The sequence below is a fragment of the Ahaetulla prasina genome, chromosome 3, assembly GCF_028640845.1.
Source record: "Ahaetulla prasina isolate Xishuangbanna chromosome 3, ASM2864084v1, whole genome shotgun sequence".
Taxonomy (NCBI): domain Eukaryota; kingdom Metazoa; phylum Chordata; class Lepidosauria; order Squamata; family Colubridae; genus Ahaetulla; species Ahaetulla prasina.
Window position 1 is genome coordinate 170,368,476 of NC_080541.1, and position 20,722 is coordinate 170,389,197.

Genomic DNA, 20,722 nt, shown 5'->3' on the forward strand with positions numbered 1-20,722 from the left:
ATGCTAAAAGTTTATAATGAACTTATGAACTATAACATTTTTATTATATGTCTTTAATCCAGTGCCTTGGATTTTTATAGATACTTGGGCATTCAGCCCAACTATTTTTTTAATTTTTAATATCATCAAATCCATTCCAACTCATGTCAACTTACAATAAAAATTAAAATATTCACAATTCAACATAGTTATGAAAAATAAAAATTTATGTGGCAAAAAGCTACCTTAGCAAAGAAGGAGGGCAAATGACAAAATTTGAATCAAGACACATACTAGGGTATATACAAATCCATTCCAACTCATGTCAACTTACAATAAAAATTAAAATATTCACAATTCAACATAGATATGAAAAATAAAAATTTAGGTGGCAAAAAGCTACCTTAGCAAAGGAGGGCAAATGACAAAATTTGAATCAAGACACATACTAGGGTATATACATAAATTGTTATTAAAATGTGTCATGGAGACAAAACACATACAGATAGTCCTAATGTGGCTACTGCAATGGAGCCTGCCCATTACCGTCACAAGTCATGACACAAACCCACATGATCACCTTCCTTAAATGACCCCTAAAACTGCTCTCACCGGGGCAGTTGTTAAGCGACCATGCAAATCATGAAGCAAATCAAGTGGTGCCTCAGGATGCAGGTCTAGCCTAGTGAAAATCCTGGGTCCATTCTTTGCTTCTCCTCATCATGGGCCTTGGGCCTGCTCTCCCTCACAGTTCCTGTAAGTCTTCTACTTGCTTCTGACCCAGCCTCTCAGCCACCCAAGGGGCCTCAGAGTGGCTCAGAGGCTACTGGCATGTGCAAAGCTGTTGCAGCTTTCAAGACTACTTCTCAGCCAATTCCAGGGCCCAGCAGACCCAACTTACTTTTCAGTTTTCTACAGTTTCTGACAGAGCTGCCCAGACAATATGAGGCTCAGCTTTCCTACAGAGGTAGCCTTGTGGTAGGCTCCTGCCATTGTGCAGGCAGGTGCTATTCTGAGCTATCGTCACAATTCTTTGGAAGGCTCCATTTTTAAGGAGGCTCCATTTACCTATGCTATAATATATGAGAAAATTGGTACAAAAATGTTATGGTTCTGTCTCTTCTCCTCTCCTCTCCTCTCCTCTCCTCTCCTCTCCTCTCCTCTCCTCTCCTCTCCTCTCCTCTCTTCCCCTCTCTTCTCTCTTCCCTCTTCTCTCAGTCTGTCTTGGCAAATAGCAGCTTCAAGGATAGTTTTCATGATTCTTGTATCTTATATCACAGGCAAAGGACATTCTGGGGAGAGGAACTTGTCAGAAGCAGTTCTCTTCCAAATGCTTCTGGAAATACAATTAAGAAATTCTATATTCACATTTAAAGAGTCCCTTCTTTCATTAATAACAGATCCTTACTTCAAAATGTTTTTTTCAACATTTTTCAGACACATTTTTATGTAAAATCATGGTCAAAATTTTAATTAAATTTTTTTAAATTAAAAACTAGATGATGTTTCATTAGATATTAAGGAAAGGCAAGGGCTAGGTTACGTTTCATCTGCAACAGGTACTCTGGAATGTACCGTATTTTTCTAACTGATGTTCTCAAATAATGGCTCTTCCATATATTTTTACATTCTTCAATTGCATTTCTAATTTTCTTGATTTTCACCAAACAAATTTTGAAGTGAAATGGAGGAGCAAGGTGGGGGAAGGCCTCACAGAAACAGGCAAGGAAAGAGATGGTTTAAGAAAGAATGAAAGATGTGATACTAGAGGAGAAATGCCAATTAGATTATTATGATGCCAGTTATATTATCATGAAATAATATACAATGTGGATTAAGTTTTGTATATGATTTTAAACAGGATCTTGCCTCTAAAATTGTTTAAGAGCACTTTTTGCTGTTTAATGAGTCTTGACACTTTCTGTAGTATCCTTTTGAATTATAGAGTTCAGTCCTGAATATCTTATTCACTATGTTCAATGGCTTTACCGCCTAATAAATAAATTTAGAGCTGCAGTCTCTTGATTAACTTACAGTCTGTTTTGTTTTTATCTTCCTCATCCTTAAAAAAGGAGAATTTGTGCAGCCTATCTCTTCTGTAATACAATCCTGCGCAAATGACCCTTCATCACTCCATTTGTCTGTTCTATTGATCTGTTTGTTTTCCAATGCTTCTGCATGTGCCCTTAAACAACAAACCTTTGGGGGCAGGGCATGTGATATTTAAAAAACAGCATTCAGTTATACATTGCTGCACAAATCATGTTAGTCTGCTGAGAGTAATCTTATAATAATGCCACATCTACAAAATAGAGAACATATTTTGATTTTATTTTAAAAATCAATAATTTTCATGTAGGAAGAAGAAGCTATAGAATGAGTTCCTGATGTTTTGTTTTTTAATATACTACCTATCTCCCAAAGCAGATCATCCTTTGATAATATTTATTAGCAGCCATTTTGCTACGTCCTGAGTCATTTATTTTATCCTAGCTGTTCAAATATATATATATTTCTGAATGAGATGTTGCAATATATTTCACTACCAATCTATATTCAGTCCTAACAGTTTTTTTCTGTATGAAATGTAATTGCTATATAAAATACTAGGTTTTATATAAAATGATAAATAAGAAGTAAATAAGTGGAACTGAGACAGATGAATGTTTACATTTGCCAATTCAAGGTGTATTACAGGGAACAAATATTTAATATGGAATCTGTTCAGAATGAAAGGCCTTTGGATTGAAGATATATAGGCTAAAAATGAAGGTTGTTCTTTTACTATTCTGAATGTACATGTGAAAAATACTGTACCCTCACAACCTTTGAAATATAAGAAATGGGATGTTAGGATTGATCCGCAGTTGCAAGATTAAGGTAAATACTGTTCATAAAAAGGGGCTCAAGATCTGAACCCCCTCTTTTTGCTGATAGTTTTTTCATTTGCTTATAAGAACAATGTAGCAGAATTGGTGCAGTAGCTATATTTTCGTTTTGAAATACACATTTTATCCTGAGTGTGTATCAGTATGCATGTATCTCCCAGTGGTGGGATGCAGGTGGCAGTAGATTGGTTTGCAAGTACTATAGTCTGTACATTAGAAATCATAGCTACATGGAATACTACTTTGTTGGTTTTTGACACACTGGCCAAAATGCTAAAAAACTGATATGTGCTGTCACTAATGCTGCATGTGGCATAGAGGTACAATAAATACTGTTATCCTAGCCTGAGCATTCTCTGTTTACTTAAAAAAAAAAAGTTACATTGCTTGACCAAAGTCATAATGGATAAAGGAGATCAATATGGGCCTCCCCATGACATATGGAAGGCTGTTACTTAGAATGGAGGAAGAGCAAATGATGTATTTTCTTAATTGTTGAATGTAGCAAACGTTGAACATGAGCTTAATTTTTCCCCTTATTTAAATTAATAAGATTTCTGTCTATCTAATTTGAGAAAAGACAATCAGCTGAGACATCCAATCTACAAAAGTTCAACAACAAGCTGGCTTAAGTGTCTTTTTGGGATATTTAGAAGGAATAACTGAAGGCCCATTGTTACTGCCACTGTTTCCAAATATTTACCACAAGAAACTACCATGTTCTCAACATAGAATCCTCAGTGCATACAATCTGCTCATTTTAAAACATTGCATTGATAGTCTTTTTTTTTAAATAGGCCAGTTGATACATTATCAGAGAGCAACTTTTAAAAAAATATTATAGGTCAAAAGAGCACTGGCTTTGGCATCTTTTCAGAAGGCATTTGTGAATATAACTTCAGCCATTTGTTTAACTAAACACAGTGCATGCCTAAATACATTTTACCTGCTACTTCCCAGCTGAGGCCTGTCTCTAACAACTAGTGTATTTTGCAACAAGCTGCTCAACAGATGTCATTCTGCTTGAATAATACTTGTGCGTTGGCTAACATTACTCAAACTTTGATCACTTTAGTTCAGCACATCAGTCTGGCATTGTGCTTTATACCAACATAACACTATAAGTAGAAATGCCTTTCAGGCTTAGAATAGCAAAGGAATGTTATTGAAATCAGTGGAGTTACAGATGAATAAAGGGAAAAAGGAGAATACTGTTTATTTCATAATGCTGTGGTGTTGTGTTTTGGAATTAGAACGGAATGTAAGGAATCCAGTTTCCTGAATTTAGTTATTTTTACTTCATTGGTGTTGAAGAACAGTATTTATTCTTATTGCTGTCTTTGTAGATTTTATTATATGACTAACATTGGTTTCTTAGATAAGCAAACTCCTTGTCTTTATAGTATGTGTCTTAATTATGAAAATAATATTAGTTTCTGTAATAAATAAAATAGGGAAATTATTTTCAGTGCCTTTTATTTCTGGAGATACTAACACTCATTTTAGGAAACACATCATAGTACTGAATTTTTTTTATGTTTGTTATAATAATAGTCATGTCTGTTGCCTCCTGACATGCAAAATGATTTTTAAAAAGATATTCTTAACTCTTTAGAAAGCTTATCGTTATTCTCTGTAGGTTATCCTACACTTGTTAAAACATCCATTCTGGAATTATTGGTTTGTAATCTAAAACACAAAATCTTGAAGGTTTTCTTGGTTACCCTCTGTGTGTGTGTGTGTGTGTGTGTGTGTGTGTGTGTGTGTGTGTGTGTGAGAGAGAGAGAGAGAGAGAGAGAGGGAACAAAATAGAAATATTGCTGGAACCATATTATGAACTAAGCAGGTAAAGTTTCATTTGGTATGCAAAAATGACACTGAAATAACTTTTTTAAACTTTTGCAACAAAAACAGCTTTGAAACTTGTAGCACATTAAATATAGTGATTTTGCATAAGGTTTCTTAAACTACAGTTCAGTTCAACAGGTGCATCACTTTCTAAAACAAGAGGACGAGAGAGTGTATGTTTGTTAAGAGGAGAGAGGAGGAAGGGGGAGAGATTACTTATAAGCAATGACTTAAGAATAAAATGTAAATTTTATGTAACAGAATGTAAATTTAACGTGTTAATAGTATGTTCAAACATTCGATTCAATTCAAATCTTTATTGTCAGTGCACAACATATGTGCAATGAGATTGCTTGAGCTCCCTTAGTGCACCCCCCAACACAATACAACTCACAGTGAAGACAGAAAATCCCTAACCCAATAAATCATATTAACAAAACACCCAGTCCTATTGCACCAGTGTATATAAAATGATTAGTGACTATAACAGTTGGTTCCCAGACTGATAGAGATTCATTAGCTGCAAATGTCAACCAGAAGGCTGTAAAAAGTTACGTCAGAATGTCTTCATTCTAATGTACATTGGGTAATAGAGTATTAGTTCTACATTGAAAAGAATTAAAATGTGGGAATTATTGTACCCTCGTCTTATCTATTTCAGTGAATCTTTCTAAAGAAAATTGTCAGAAGCATGCTTATAGTAGTTTCTTTTTAGAGAGAACTAAATAGTTTGACAATGACTATTCACAATCTATTGTTAACAATTTGTTAGACAAATAATACCTGTAGTGGGATAAAATAATTGTGATTCCGGCTATAAATAAAAGAACCAAAGTTCTTGGTAAATTGAAAATCCAGTATTAGAATATGCCTAATAAATTCTCATATTAGAGTATGCCTAATAAAGTGCTTTTATTCATCAGTGGCCACTTTAAAGTAACAGTTAATATCTATACATTATTGGCAAATGAACAGATGAAAATAACAGTGTTGTGTTTGATTTTTTTAGATCTTGCAAAAGGGACAAAATCTGTTTTTGAATTTAGTCTGGAGTCTACATACAGCATGTTGCAATGAGCAACTTCTTAGATCTGAAGCTATTTATAAAAACTAACCTACCACTTTATAAAAATATGAGAGAGAAATATTGTCATATATAAAGTTCCCTGGCCAGGCACTGCTACTCATTTTGACCGAATGCTTCAACTAGGAGCAGTAAATATGTGACTCTCTTCTAAGTCTGTCCTATAGTATGCTAGTTTTGGATGCCACTGTAGCCTTGTTGATTTATTTTTTAATTCATCAGATAGGTATTGTAATCTAAGAAATACAAATTGGATCAGAGACTCAAGCATAGATTACGCAAAGGTTTTTTTTCAGCCAGTGGGCCAGATTCCTTTTTTATATCCCTTTCAAGGGTACATGATGTTATTGCCCAGGTAAAGCCACACAAAAATGACAGTAGTCTGGCCATAGGGCAGGGGTGAAATGCTACCGGATCGGACTGGATCGGCCGAGTAGGTAGCGGAGATTGGGGCTGGTTCGGAGAGCCGGTAGCAATCTCTAGCTGGCCACACACCCCAACCAATCTGCGGCCCGCAGCCATGAGTGAAGGCAGGCAAGCGGAAGGCCACGTGGAAGGCAGAAACCGAAGAAAGCATGGCTGCAGGGAGAGGATCTATAAAGTAAGCCAATGCTGGCAGTGGGGGGTGGGAGGGAGACCCACTGTGCTCAGCCTCAGGGGGGACCTGCAAGGCTCGCTGCCTTTTGGGCGTGGCGTGCTCGACTTTTGTGCTTGGCTTTTGCGGAGCCTTTGGCTGACTGCTGCCCTCTTGCCTTCCCCCCCCACCCCACATCCAGCCCATGATGGGGAACATGCCGCTTCTGGGCCAGGCCCCCCACCTTCGGGTCCCTGAAGGGCACGGTGTGCTCTGCCGCTGCCGCCACCGTTGGCACCGTGGCCACACAGGAAAACTCCACGGTGCAGTGCAGTTCTGGGATTGGGGGGGGAGCCCAGGCAAGCTCTGTCGCTGCTGCTGCTTCTGGGAGCATCCACGTGGGAGAACTCCCCGGCGCAGCACAGTTCTGGGATTGTGGGGGGGGAGCCCAGGCAAGTTCTGCCGCTGCTGCTGCTGCCGGGAGCATCCACGTGAGAGAACTCCCCGGCGCAGCGCAGTTCTGGGATGGGGGGGAGCCCAGGCAAGCTCTGCCGCTGCTGCTGCTGCCGGGAGCATCCACGTGGGAGAACTCCCCGATGTGGCGCAGTTCTGGGATTGGTGGGGAGCCCAGGCAAGCTCTGCTGCTGCCGCGCTGCCACTGTTGCTGCTGCCAGGAGCGTCCCGGCAGGAAAACTCCCCGGGAAGGGCTCTGTTTAGACCAGGTTGTGTGTGTGTGTGTGTGTGTGTTTGCGTGTGTGAGAGAGAGTGAGAGACAGACAGAAAGAGAAGGAAAGAGGAAGGGAGAGAGAGAAAGAAAGAAAGAGGAAGGGAGAGAGAGAGAGAGAGAGAGAAAGGAAGAAAGAAAGAAAGAAAGAGGAAGAAGGAAGAAAGAAAGAAAAACAGAAAGAAAGAGGAAGAAGGAAGGAAGGAAGGAAGAAGGAAGCTTATGACCACAATTGTGCCCCAAATTTTGGTTGCTAAGCAAGTTTCACCATATTTTACAAGTTGACCACACCTACCCTGTCACATGACCACCAAGCCACACCCACAAGGCCACGCCCACAGGACTGATAGCAAAAGAAATTACATTTCACCCCTGCCATAGGGGTAAATTCAGCTTCTTCACTTCACTGTAATTCCACAGTATTCCACGTCATTCCACTGTAAGGTCACTATTTTCTTTAGAATCGTGTTTCCCAGTCTACCTGTCATTGACACTTTCTTAGAATTGTTGAAAAATCAAAAGCTTCTATTTCACTAGTAGGATCTTTAGACTAAAATTATTGAATTTTGACATTTATGCATCTTTCCTTCTGATCACTTTGAAATCAAATTTGAATAATTATTTTTATGAAGGGGCATTTCCTTCTTGTGGTACCTTTTATGTTATATTTGCTATATGTACCAGGTACATTTATGTCCAAGTAATTTCACAGTAAATTTGATGGATGTGTCTGTAAAACATTTGGTATGGAAGTAAACAACTAAATTTTGATTTTAGCTTTCATTAGAGGTCTTAATGATTGCTTTTTAAAATTTAAAATTTCTCAACTTGAACGGCACATACAACTGTTGTATTTAAATTACTGAACAGGAATGCTGGTTGTATAAAATAAGCATTTGCATCCATCATTTATTTATTTGTTTGTTTATGGCAGGTTAAACGAAATGTGTATGACCTGACTAGTATCCCTGTTCGTCATCAATATTGGGAAGGCTGGCCTGCTTCTGCTACAGATGACTCAGTAAGTCATAATTACCGTAAATGCTATAGTGTTTTTTTCTAACCCATATTGTAGTTTTCTGTTGGAAATATTTATTACATTTCAAAAATATTTCTGTGGACATACGTTTTGTAATTTAGTATGATGTTTTGTGTCAAGCTTGATTCCAGTTGATTTCATACCTATGTACTTCTAAGACTATTGAAGCAGTTTGCCATTATCTAGGGGCCGTGGTGGCTCAGGCTGTAAGATAGCCTGTTATTAAAACACAGCTGCCTACAATTACTGCAGGTTCTAGTCCCACCAGGCCCAAGGTTGACTCAGCCTTCCATCCTTTATAAGGTAGGTAAAATGAGGACCCAGATTGTTGGGGGGGCAATAAGTTGACTTTGTAAATATACAGATAGAATGAGACTATTGCCTTACACACTGTAAGCCGCCCTGAGTCTTCGGAGAAGGGCGGGATATAAATGTAAATTTTTTAAAAAAATCTTCTTTTTCTTTTTTGTGGCATTTTCTGATGTCTTTTATCCAATTACTAAATATCCTGCTATGTTTAGTTTTTCACAATCAGCCAAGAATGGCCAGATGCTCTAATTTACGGGTGTCAAACTTGCGCCATCGCATTGCCATCACGTGATGTATTGCGATATTTTTTCCCTTCGCAGTGCTTGGATGGGCGTGGCCTGCATGTGACGCATCCGGTCCATGGGCAGCCAGTTTGACACTCCTGCTCTAATTTATCTGACTAGTAGTACATTAAAGCAACTGAACCATTAATTTATGGCTTCTAAATTAGGAGAAAATTCTTAATACAGATTTTTATAATAAAAACAACAGTTGATATATTTTGTGATATGATTATAAGTCCCTGAAGACATGGTTTTGTCAGTGGCTTGAGGATCCCATTTGGAGCTGATCAAATGGCTTGCATTCTTCTGTTGCCACTGCCACTGGAACGGTTGAGGTTGAATGGGGTTTAAACTGTGGATTTTTAATGATTGATTTTTAATGTTATGCATCTTCCAGAGTCATTGTGTACATTGTTGAATGAATGAATGACTATCATTTGGTAAACTACTTTTTCAATTGCTTTTGACACCTGATTAGTGAATCAGACAGTATTCTACCAAGATGTTCCTGCAAGAAAATATCACAAGTGCTTAGTCTTGTATATATCTATTGGAGAATATGTTTCATGAAATGTGAGACTATTTTTTTTAAAGTTGTGTTGTTTTATACATTTTTGTTACTGTTTATGTAGGTTTACATGAACGCTTGTGAAAGAGATCATAGGAAGGAGGGAAATGTATTTATTGTTCTTTTGTAGAAAGAGATAATTAGGACATAGATTAACGAGGTTAAAAGGGACCTTGGAGGTCTTCTAATCCAACCCTTGCCCAAGCAGGATACACTATTCCTGACAAATGGTTTTCCAATCTCTTCTTGAAAACCTCTAGTGCTGGAGCACCCACAATTTCTGGAGGAAAGCCTGGTTAATTGTTTTCATTGTCAGGAAATTTCTCCTTAGTTCTAGGTTGGCTCTCTCTTTAACTATTTTTCACCCATTACTTCTTCATTTGCCCTCATGTGCTTTGGAGAACAGATTGACCCTCTCTTCTGCTTCAGGCCTTCAAATATTGGAAGACTGCTATCATGTTGCCCCTAGTCCTTCTCTTTGTTAGACTAGTTCTCCCAAACATTCGTTGTATGGTTTAGTCTCAGATCCCTTATCATCTTTGTTGCTCTTCTCTGTACTCATTCTAGAGTCTCAGCATCTTTTTTGCATCATGGGTGGCCTGTAATATATATCTATGGCAATATCATTCTTTTTCCTTTTATTTTAATATACGTGCATTCAACAAAGCTTTTAGCCTTGTTTTTGTGCATTTCTGTAGAGGTGTAGTGATTTCTTACATATAATGTAACTCCACCTCCTCTTTTGAATTTGTATCATTCTAGCAATACATTCCTGTCATAAGTTTCATCTACCAAGTTTCGGTAATTATAACAATATTGTACCTACCCTCTGTACTAAGACAAATGGTTCACCCTATTAGTTTATATTGTTTCCCTATTGAAATAGAATAGAATAGAATAGAATAGAATAGAATAGAATAGAATAGAATAGAATAGAATAGAATAGAATAGAATTGAATTTATTGGCCAAGTGTGATTGGACACACAAGGAATTTGTTTTGGTGCATATGCTCTCAGTGTACATAAAAGAAAAATAAAAAAAATACCTTCATCAAAGGTACAACATTTACAGCACAAATGATGGTCGTAGGTTGCAATTTAATCCTTAATGATAGCAACAAAAAGTTACAGTCATACAGTCATAAATGGAAAGAGATTGGTGATGAAAATGATGAGAAGATTAATAGTAGTGTAGATTTAGTAAATAGTTTGACAGTGTTGAGAGAATTATTTGTTTAGCAGAGTGATGGCCTTCGAGAAAAAACTGTTCTTGTGTCTAATTGTTCTGGTGTGCAATGCTCTATAGCGTCCTTTGATGGTAGGAGTTGAAATAGTTTATGTCCAGGATGTGAGGGAACTGTAAATATTTTCACGGCCCTCTTCTTGATTCGTGCAGTATACAGGTCCTCAATGGAAGGCAGGTTGGTAGCAATTATTTTTTCTGCAGTTCTAATTATCCTCTGAAGTCTGTGTCTTTCTTGTTGGGTTGCAGAACCGAACCAGACAGTTATAGAGGTGCAAATGACAGACTCAATAATTCCTCTGTATAACTGACTCAGCAGCTCCTTGGGCAGTTTGAGCTTACTGAGTTGGCGCAGAAAGAACATTCTTTGTTGTCCTTTTTTGATGATGTTTTTGATGTTAGCTGTCCATTTTAGATCTTGCGATAGGATAAAACTTAGAAATTTAAAGGTTTCTACTGTTGATACTGTGTTGTCAAGTATTGTGAGAGGTGGAAGTATGGAAGGGTTTCTCCTAAAGTCTACTACCATTTCTACGGTTTTGAGTGTGTTCAGTTCCAGATTGTTACAGTTGCACCACAAGACTAGTCATTCGACCTCACGTCTATATGCGGATTCGTCATTGTCTCGAATGAGACCAATCACTGTTGTGTCATCTGCGAACTTCAGTAGCTTAACAGATGGATCATTGGAGATGCAGTCATTGGTATACAGAGAGAAGAGAAGTGGGGAGAGCACACAGCCTTGGGGGGGCCCTGTGCTAATTGTACAGGTATCTGAAGTGATCCCGCTTAGCTTTACCTGCTACTTCCTATTTGTTAGGAAGCTTGTGATCCACTTACAAGTCTGTTCAGGTACTTGTAGCTGGTTTAGCTTAGTTAGAAGAGTGTCTGGAATGATGGTATTGAATGCTGAACTAAAGTCTACAAAGAGGACCCTTACATAGGTCTTTGGAGATTCAAGATGTTGTAAGATGTAGTGCAGAGCCATATTAACAGCATCATCTGTTGATCTATTTACTCGGTATGCAAATTGCAAGGGGTCTAACAGCGGATCCATGATGGTTTTCAAGTAGGAAAGCACCAGCCTTTCAAAGGCTTTCATGACTACAGATGTTAAAGCAACTGGTCTGGAGTCATTCAGTTCCTTGATAGTGGGCTTCTTAATACATGCATATAAGTGGTGGGTTGCCCCAGGTTTGGACTGATTTGCAAGAACCATTAGTAAAACTGGCGGGAGGCTCCGTCCACTGACCCATCGTCATCGGGAAGTTTCTGCGCATGCGCAGAAGCGCATGTGTGCAAGTGAGCAAAGCATGGGCACGTGGCCCCGTTGCGAACCGGTAGTAAAGGTAAGTAGAACCCCCCCCCCCCCGATGTATATTATTGTAAATTGAAAGTTGTCTTCAATATGTAAGACAATTCAAAAACAGATGTTTCTGGCTGTAGTAGAGACATTCCACATTATCTGCAATTTGATATGTAGCATATGATAAAATAGTTGTCACACTTTTTAAGTTCACTTAGATTCTGAGGGCAAAGAATGGCTGTTCACTGCTGTACATTTGGCACAAGAGTGCCACATTGGTATTTTCAAGGAAAGTAGCTAGTCTTTGTATTGGATGTAGAACTGAAGCTTTTGACAAAAACAAACATAGACAAGGTTAATTGCAACCTCTGAAATATATTGGTGTATTGTCATCTGTTGCTAGTTGAGTTTAGGCCAGAAAGGATTTGAAAACCCATGATTTCTAATCCAAATACCAGCAGCTGTTTGGAAAGTAGCCAACTAAACAAAAAGAAAAAGCTTTTCTGTATGATAGGATGTCCAGCTTGAATAAAACACACAAATCTATTTTAAACTCTGTTTTAACAAGTGACAATGTTGCAGGTGATTTTCTTTTTCCTTTTCAAGTTTAATGAAATTGGTGATTGTTAAGTCATCTGCTTTTCAAGCAAATGAGTCTAGAAAGCTCCCTGCTTGAAACTACTGCAGCTGAGCCCCGTCAGCTGTGTAAACATTTCTGAATGTGTTACTCCCAAAAATATAATTAATTTTTATCTGAAATTAGAACCTCCAACTTAATATTTATGAAGATTTAATGTTAGCAATAACAGTCTGAACAATTGCCCCTCTTTTGCTATTTATAAAGTTTATGTCTAAGTGTTAAGTGTTAGTTTCTCCCTTTTTAAAATTCCAGGCTTTTGGAAATAACTTAATTTTAATAAATATTTCAGTGATGGCGCTTCAAGAATATTAATCGTAACTTCTAATAACGAAAGAGTTAAAGATAGACTTGATTAGAATACTTTTAATTTACATTTCATACAGCATAAAAATACTTTGTTATACCACAGGAGGTTTTTTCAGTACAGTTCTCGTTAACCTTTGCCTTAGCAAACAGGCAACTAAATAAACTTCCAATAATTAGATTCTGTGTAATCGAGCCTCCTATGAACCTAATAAGCTTCATTCTTCTGCATTAAATGCAGAAATGCATCAAAGTCAAGAGACTTTTTAAAAGCACTACTGCTTCTCCCTTTGGAATGACAGCACGTTCTTTGTTTACTATTTTTAGTCTAATAAAATATAGGATACAGACTGAGACGTCAATAACGCCTTAAAAAAAATATTTTCTTGCACACTTGCACAAAGAAAATAGGTAGGTAAAAGTAAGCCAGTAGGGGAATATTTTCATGCTGTCTCAGTTTAACTGTGAGAAACAAGGATCTTGCAAAATTGTTAAAATGCCATTTTACACTTTTAAGAATGGCTTTTTAGTTTCTATAGAATGTGAACATAAAATATAATTGCTTCATTTCATTTTAATCTAAGTGCAGTTCCTGATTTCCACTTCCTGGCTCAATTTTCAGATGTAGTATTTTGGAATAAATATTTGATACCAGAAGCTTTACTTGCATGGTTTGTGGTTCTGCTAACTGCTGTTGTCTGATGTTGTCATCACATATGTGGAGATTTATTTAGCATTTTTTTTTCTTAAACCATTCTCTTATGGAACATAATATATCTTATTGCAATGAGACTTAAAATAGAAACACATTTTAAAAATTATTAATATCTTATGGAATAGTTACAAGGAACAATTTAATGTTTAAACAGTTACTGTAGAAAAACACATTCCAGTTAAATTTCTCAGTTGCGGTTTTTTTCTAAGTGAAAGAAATTCTTTGAATGCACATTTCTGCAGTCTGTTAACAAAGTAGTAAACAATATTTCCTTGTGCTCAATCAAGTGGCATTTACAGCATTTAGCATGATCGAGTAATAGTTTACTTTTTGTAGACTAATAATGTTAATGTTTAGATTGGTTTATAGTCCTATTTTAGCCTCTTCCAACAGGTAAGGAATAAAATAGAATAGAATAGAATAGAATTTTTTATTGGCCAAGTGTGATTGGACACACAAGGAATTTGTCTTGGTGCATATGCTCTCAGTGTACATAAAAGAAAAGATACGTTCATCAAGGTACAACATTTACAACACAATTGATGATCAATATATCAATATAAATCATAAGGATTGCCAGCAACAAAAATATATACTCAAAAAAAACACCAAAAAAAATATACTCATTTGCCATATTGGCATTACTTAGAAGTACATATTTAAAACAATTTAGTCTCAATTTCAGTTCTACATTAGTAATAGCAGACTCACGGAAAGAAGGAAAGGAGAAAAGTTATTTTATTTGTTTTTTTGTATCATGCTTTTATTATTTTTACGAATAACTGAAGGCAATGAACAAATCTATCATACCTTCCCCCTACTTCTATTTTCCCCACATGAACCCAGTGAGGTGGTGGATTGAGAGAGAATGACAGGCCCAAAGTCACCCAGCTGGTTTTCATGACTCAGGCAGGGTAGACTGAACTTTCTAGCAGTTTGTGGCAATATCTGGAAAGTTGGAAAGTTATCATTAGAATTGCCCAGTAGCTCCACCATTGTCATCACTTGCTTTCTTCTCATTGGAATTTCTTTAGGAGTTAAAATTGTGACTTTTCCTCTTCTTCCTGTTCCTTTTCCACTTCCAAGAAGTAAAGCAGAGAACAGAAAATAGATGGCGCTTCTCAGTACTATCTACCACTAGAATTTATTTACAGGATATTATGGGAAGCCAACTAAAGTTAGCAAAGATTTCAGGATTATTTTTTTTGTTTTTTTGTTTACATTTATACCCCGCCCTTCTCCGAAGACTCAGGGCGGCTTACAATGTATAGGGCAATAGTCTCATTCTATTTGTATATATTTACAAAGTCAACTTATTGCCCCCCCAACAATCTGGGTCCTCATTTTACCTACCTTATAAAGGATGGAAGGCTGAGTCAACCTTGGGCCGGGCTCGAACCTGCAGTAATTGCAGGCTTTGTGTTCTTAATAACAGGCCTTACCAGGCAGAGCTAAACCGGCCCAATATAAGGATGACAGTCCTTATAGCTTTAAACGAAAATTTGGAATTTTGGAGCAAAGATTGATTGATTCAGGTTTTCACTTGACAATTCAGCAGAAATATTATAGGTTACAGAACATGAGAGTATGATTCCATTTTATAATGCTTGCTTTAAGTGGAAAGTTAAAATAAATCTAGAAGCAAATATAACACTTATCACATCGGATTTCATAGAAAAAATTATTTGGGGATAAAAAATAGAAGATAATTTAAATGGTGTCAATTTTATATGCAGCCAAGAGATGGATGTTATTTTTCTTGGAGAATGCATTGTGTGAAATAGAATGCTTTTCTGTTGTCTGTATAAAAAAGACTAATGTGAAAGCCTTTGGTTTTGGAATAAAAAATAGAATTTGAATTCCAGTACTTTTCCTCTAACAAAGATTAAACAAAGGGATTAGATTCTTGTAGACTATTTTATCTATTGTGTATCTATCACTCCTATACAGTGTTTGAGAGTAGCATAAAAAACGTAGATTAAAAAAACTCCTGTCCATTAACTCACACCTATCCTACCTTGGTAGCCCCATCTACCATCTAATCTACTCTTGTCCTGTGGTTATTATTATAGTAGAAACATATCAGCCTTCTCTATTTTGGGTTATTTACTTAACAACAGTGATACAGTGGTGAAGATGTTGGACTAGAACTACAGAGACCCTTAAATATGAAAACTTTCTAGCCAGTCTCTTCTCTTTAGCCCAACCTACCTCATACACTTTTTCCTGTGCAGATAGAATAAAATCACTTTGATATCCTGAATATAAATCTCAGAAAAATAAATAATGCCCCGTGCTGTTAACTGTTAGTTGATCCGTATTGCTGCTTCTTTCATGCAGAACCTGAAAGCATGTCTCAATTTAGTTATGCTTGGGTATTGCTTTTGCTGGAACTCAGCTATTCTGAAGATTAGAAATATAAATATAGTCTTGTACTATAAAGTCTGGCAAGAGCTGGTCATGGAATCATTTTATTAATTGGTTACATTCCATTATAATAGAACTCATTATGAAACAATCTCCCATTCACTTGGTGGCTAGATCTAGACTTGTAGATCTAATTTAACAAGGTCACTATGTCTACTTCTTCAGCCAGCTTTTCCAACAGAATGCTATACTTCAATATTTTAGGTAGCACCACTTTGTACAGCAGAAAGTATATTATTGATTTCAAAAAAAGTTATTACATTCCCTTTCGATAACTTTATTTCTGAAGATTATCTTAAACAACAGTCTTCTATTTATGTTGCCAAGACATGAGCTGCTGCATTTGAACTTTAATCAAATGAATAAATTATGGATGGTTAATTTTTCCAAATGTCTTTGGCACATGCTGATATGTAACCCATTTTTGTTCAGTAGGGAACAAAAACTTCTGTTTTCTTTCTAACTTCAATAATATCCTAGGATATCCTAGATAATTTCTCTGAAGAATTTATACCATATAGTACCCATAATCTGCACTACTATTAATCGTTTCATAGTTCCCATCACCAATCTCTTTCCACTTATGACTGTATGACTATAACTTGTTGCTGGCAATCCTTATGATTTATATTGATATATTGATCATCAATTGTGTTGTAAATGTTGTACCTTGATGAACGTATCTTTTCTTTTATGTACACTGAGAGCATATGCACCAAGACAAATTCCTTGTGTGTCCAATCACACTTGGCCAATAAAATTCTATTCTATTCTATTCTATTCTATATTTCTTAGTAGTTTGAATAATGTTACTGGGGCTTTACCAACTACCTATCAATGTGAAAATTTACCGACATAGCTAAATATCTCCTGAATCCCCTGAATACTGCTTCATACATGTAGCATCTATATAGTATATGTCTTTGGGGTGAACCATGTCATAGAACACAGCATAAGGCTGAATCTTGGAAAAATGCATTAGCTAAAACTTTTACTTGGAGATCATGAAACTATTCTTTTTGTCTATTTTTAGTACCGTAAAGTACTAAAGTACTAAAGTACTAAAGTTATTGCCCTTAACTGATATATTGATACTGATATGTTTTGAAAAATGAAATGGTCGCCTGTTCACTACTTTTTAGATGAATTGGAGCTGTCCATATCAGTTGCTCTTGGCTGGAAAAAATCTGCTTAACGGCTGCTGGTTCTAAATGCATTACATGGGTGATAACAATGTTGGTTCCTGTCCTGTTTTCATCTTAATCATGCTATTTGTAGATATGGGTTTTTTTATAGGTTGTCTTGATTTTAGGGCAGGATGGTGGAATGTGTGTGTGTAATCTACAGTATGTATCAGGCATTTAGGAAAATCTGCTCCTACCGTATAATAAAACAGTTGTTTTCTTCTCTGCATTGTTTACTTACTGCCAATTGTGCTAGGTTCAAAATAAGCTGTTATACAATTTCTTACTTTCCAATTTGAATGATTTGAATTCAGAAGTCTAAAAGAGATAAAATTACCAGCAGCTCTTTGAGTGGCAGTTGCATATCAAACCTCGCGGGGGTTTGACAGACAACGAATATCGTTATTAGATGCTTTTTCCATAATTGCTGACATTTATCCAGTGTTTCACAGTATTTGCTAATGTATTAATGCAGTCAATCTCTGAGAGTCTGCACATGCCTTTTTAGCCCTGGCTTTTATGGGATTCTTAAATTCATAGACCCATGGATACTTATTCCCTGCTGGTTGCCGTAGTGACAGAGCTCAGAGATAAGCCACGACAGAGCCCTTTTGTGATTGCTTTTCAGGTGACATTCAGCGGCAGCTTGAGTAGAGTGTCCTTTTATAGTTCCTGTAATTCAGAAAATGATAACTGCTTAGAAGAGAGGGCTCTAGACTGCTCCCGGCGAGATTTTCGTTTGCTATGCTACTTCGTACTAACACCATTCTGATAAAGTTCTTATTATTGTGGAGATTTCAGAGTAGAAAGGAACTGAATTAATTATGACAGGTTGGAAAGTACAGAGTAGATGCTACAGATTTAAACTTTAAAGTTGCAGGACTGTTCATAGTTCTAGTCATGCAAAGTCTTTTCTTTTAAGCAGCTGAATTTTTTTTTTAAATTTGGGGACTAGCTAGGGACCAGATAAATAACTAGAAAGTCAGTCCAAGTAGAAACCCCTGAAATTAATTGAATTAATTGATGTTCTCTTATAAAATAAGAATTTGTATTTTCAGAATTGAATTATTAACAGTAGAAATTATACTACCCAAAGCGAGTATAGGGTATTTGCAAAAATGAAGGGTCAGAGTCCAAAGAGTGATATAATTGAACTCTACATTCCCATCAGAGTGTTTGGTTTTGTTTGCTTTTTTAAAATATCAGTAACAGTTCTTTCAACTATTCCAGCCACTATAAAAAATAAACTTCTCCACAAAGCAGGGAAAAAACAAAAGTGTTTGGAAATGCCCATTAGAACTGTTAGAATTTGAGGCTTCCATTTACCTAAAAATCTTTGCATAAATAAATAAAAGTTAAGTAGAATCCAATACGGGTTTAACATGAAGGTTCACCTTATAAGCTTATTTTGGAGAAAAGGATAATTGTCTGAGATAAAAAGTTATACCACATAGATTCTGTGAACATTTTTGAAGAAGCACCTCCCATAATGAAAGCCATATAATGTTAAATTATTTAAATTTTTCACATAGGCAATTTATCAAGAATATTTCATATTCCTGGGAGATGTCATTGCAGTCATTAAACAAGAAAGTTTTATCAAATCTTTGATGTTTGTAATTATTGGCAAAAGCCAATTATGCACTACTCTTTGTCACAGGTATATTATTGTAGTGTAAATTATAGCAGTTATTTATTTTTAACAAAATTGTGGCATATATAGCAACCTCAAACTCCACTGATTATATTCTGCTAATATTACCATAATATCTTTGCTGTTTGATTGGCTCAACCTTCCCCCCTCCACTTCCAAGTGCTCATGAACAACTGGTATAAGGGACTGAAATATTTGTAGGCAGATTATAAATTCAAAAATATTAATACCCATATTTTTAATAGCTTGTATTTACAGAAACACCAAATGTAGAGTTTTTTTTTTCCAGATTTTATGGTTATTAATATGAACAGTTGCCTAAAATTATATTCTAATCTTTGGCTACATTACACATTTCTTCTTGGTGTCTAGGGACCGTTCTTTCAGTGTTGGAGTATTTAATGAATCAAAATGGAATGTGTTGAAATGTTTCGGAATTGTGTTATTGAAAATAATACCCCTTAGACGTGATAGTTTATTTCATCTCTGTGATGACATATTCACAAAACTCATTAAAAGAATGCCCAAGCTTGCAATTATTAGACAACGAGTGACTCACTGATATTGCTGCAGGGATTTAACACTACATTGTAGCCTTCAGTTTCTATTAAGTCCGTTATATTAACATAACCTGCAAATTGAAATATAACAAGTCCAATCACAGATATTAATGTATATGGTAGGCCCAGATACAAATTGAGGTTAGCCATAGCTTTACACATGTCATTACAAAAAAAACCCAACCTGACCCACTCCTATACTTTAGGAGATAAATGATCCAAAACTGTCTTCCCTTGTGATTTATCTTTTCTTCATATTGACAGATTGAAGTTTACATTTCTGGAATTCTGAAAGAAAAGTAGCCTAAGCTAGTTCTCTAGAAGATTTATGCCTATTCAACATAGTTATTATTATTAGAAATATACTTGAACCTCATTGGTATATGAAATTGTGAGCTTCATTTAAAAAGCTAACATATTGTTCACTTATTCTGAATAATCTTGATTTCTAGAAAAGTTTGACATATTTACCTTATAAAATAAAGCAAAGTCATATGATGACCCACTTAATGATTGCATCACTTAGCATTGGAAGTTTTGGTCCCAATTGTGATCATAAGTCAAGGACTACCTGCAGTCCTGAAAGACATTTCCAGTACCTGCATGTGTTCATATTCGTAAAGTGTAAGTTGGAGCAAACATAAACCCCATGTACTACTGCCTTGCCAGAGTACATACAATATTATTGGGATTTTTTTTTCTAACTGAACTAGAAGTTTTACAGAAGAATTAACAGAACATTCAGCTGACCTGAAATTTAATTTGAGAAAGAGAGAAGAACTAAGGAAAAATGGTGTTGAATGGTGAATTTGAATGGTGTTTATACAAAACCTGTGCACTGCATCTGGCATTGAGCATCCTAGCATTAAGGTAACTGTGAAGAGATGGGGCAGAGTTTCCTCATTGTAAAGTTATCAAAACTTTCTCTTCTGAAGAACAGTGTAATGTTGTTACTTAGGATGGGTGTAATATTTGCTGCATAGTCTAATGTGATTGGCTTAATCTATATTTCAAAGCATATTTTAATTCATTAATGAAACTTACATCCCAGTGCAAACAAAGGGACTCTTGGCAGTTTACAGTATATAAAAAACAGTAACACTGTCAGGTTAAAAGCTAATCTAAATAAATATAACAATAATCAATTAAAACCCAACACAAAAACATAAAACACAGAATATAAAAAAATGAAGAAAAACACAGGGAAACATGAGGAAAGAAAAGTCACTAGGAAACAAGATGGCATCAAATGTAAACTTAAGAAAAGGCCCTCTGAAATAATTCAGTTTTTAACATTTTTCTGGAAAGCCAGCAGGGGGGATGACCATCAAGAGGCTGTTCAAAGCATTGGTGCTCCTAAAGAGAAGGAGCACCTTCTAGCTTCAATCTCTCA

General features: G+C 36.2%; 1 protein-coding gene across 1 annotated transcript in view; it reads left to right on the forward strand.

The window, feature by feature from the left end:
* Positions 1-20,722, forward strand: part of FAF1 (Fas associated factor 1) — a 214,097-nt gene that overhangs the window by 92,563 nt on the left and 100,812 nt on the right. The window contains exon 8 of the mRNA XM_058175963.1: positions 8,032-8,118. Coding sequence (XP_058031946.1) covers positions 8,032-8,118 — 87 coding nt within the window. The remainder of the gene's footprint in view (positions 1-8,031; positions 8,119-20,722) is intronic.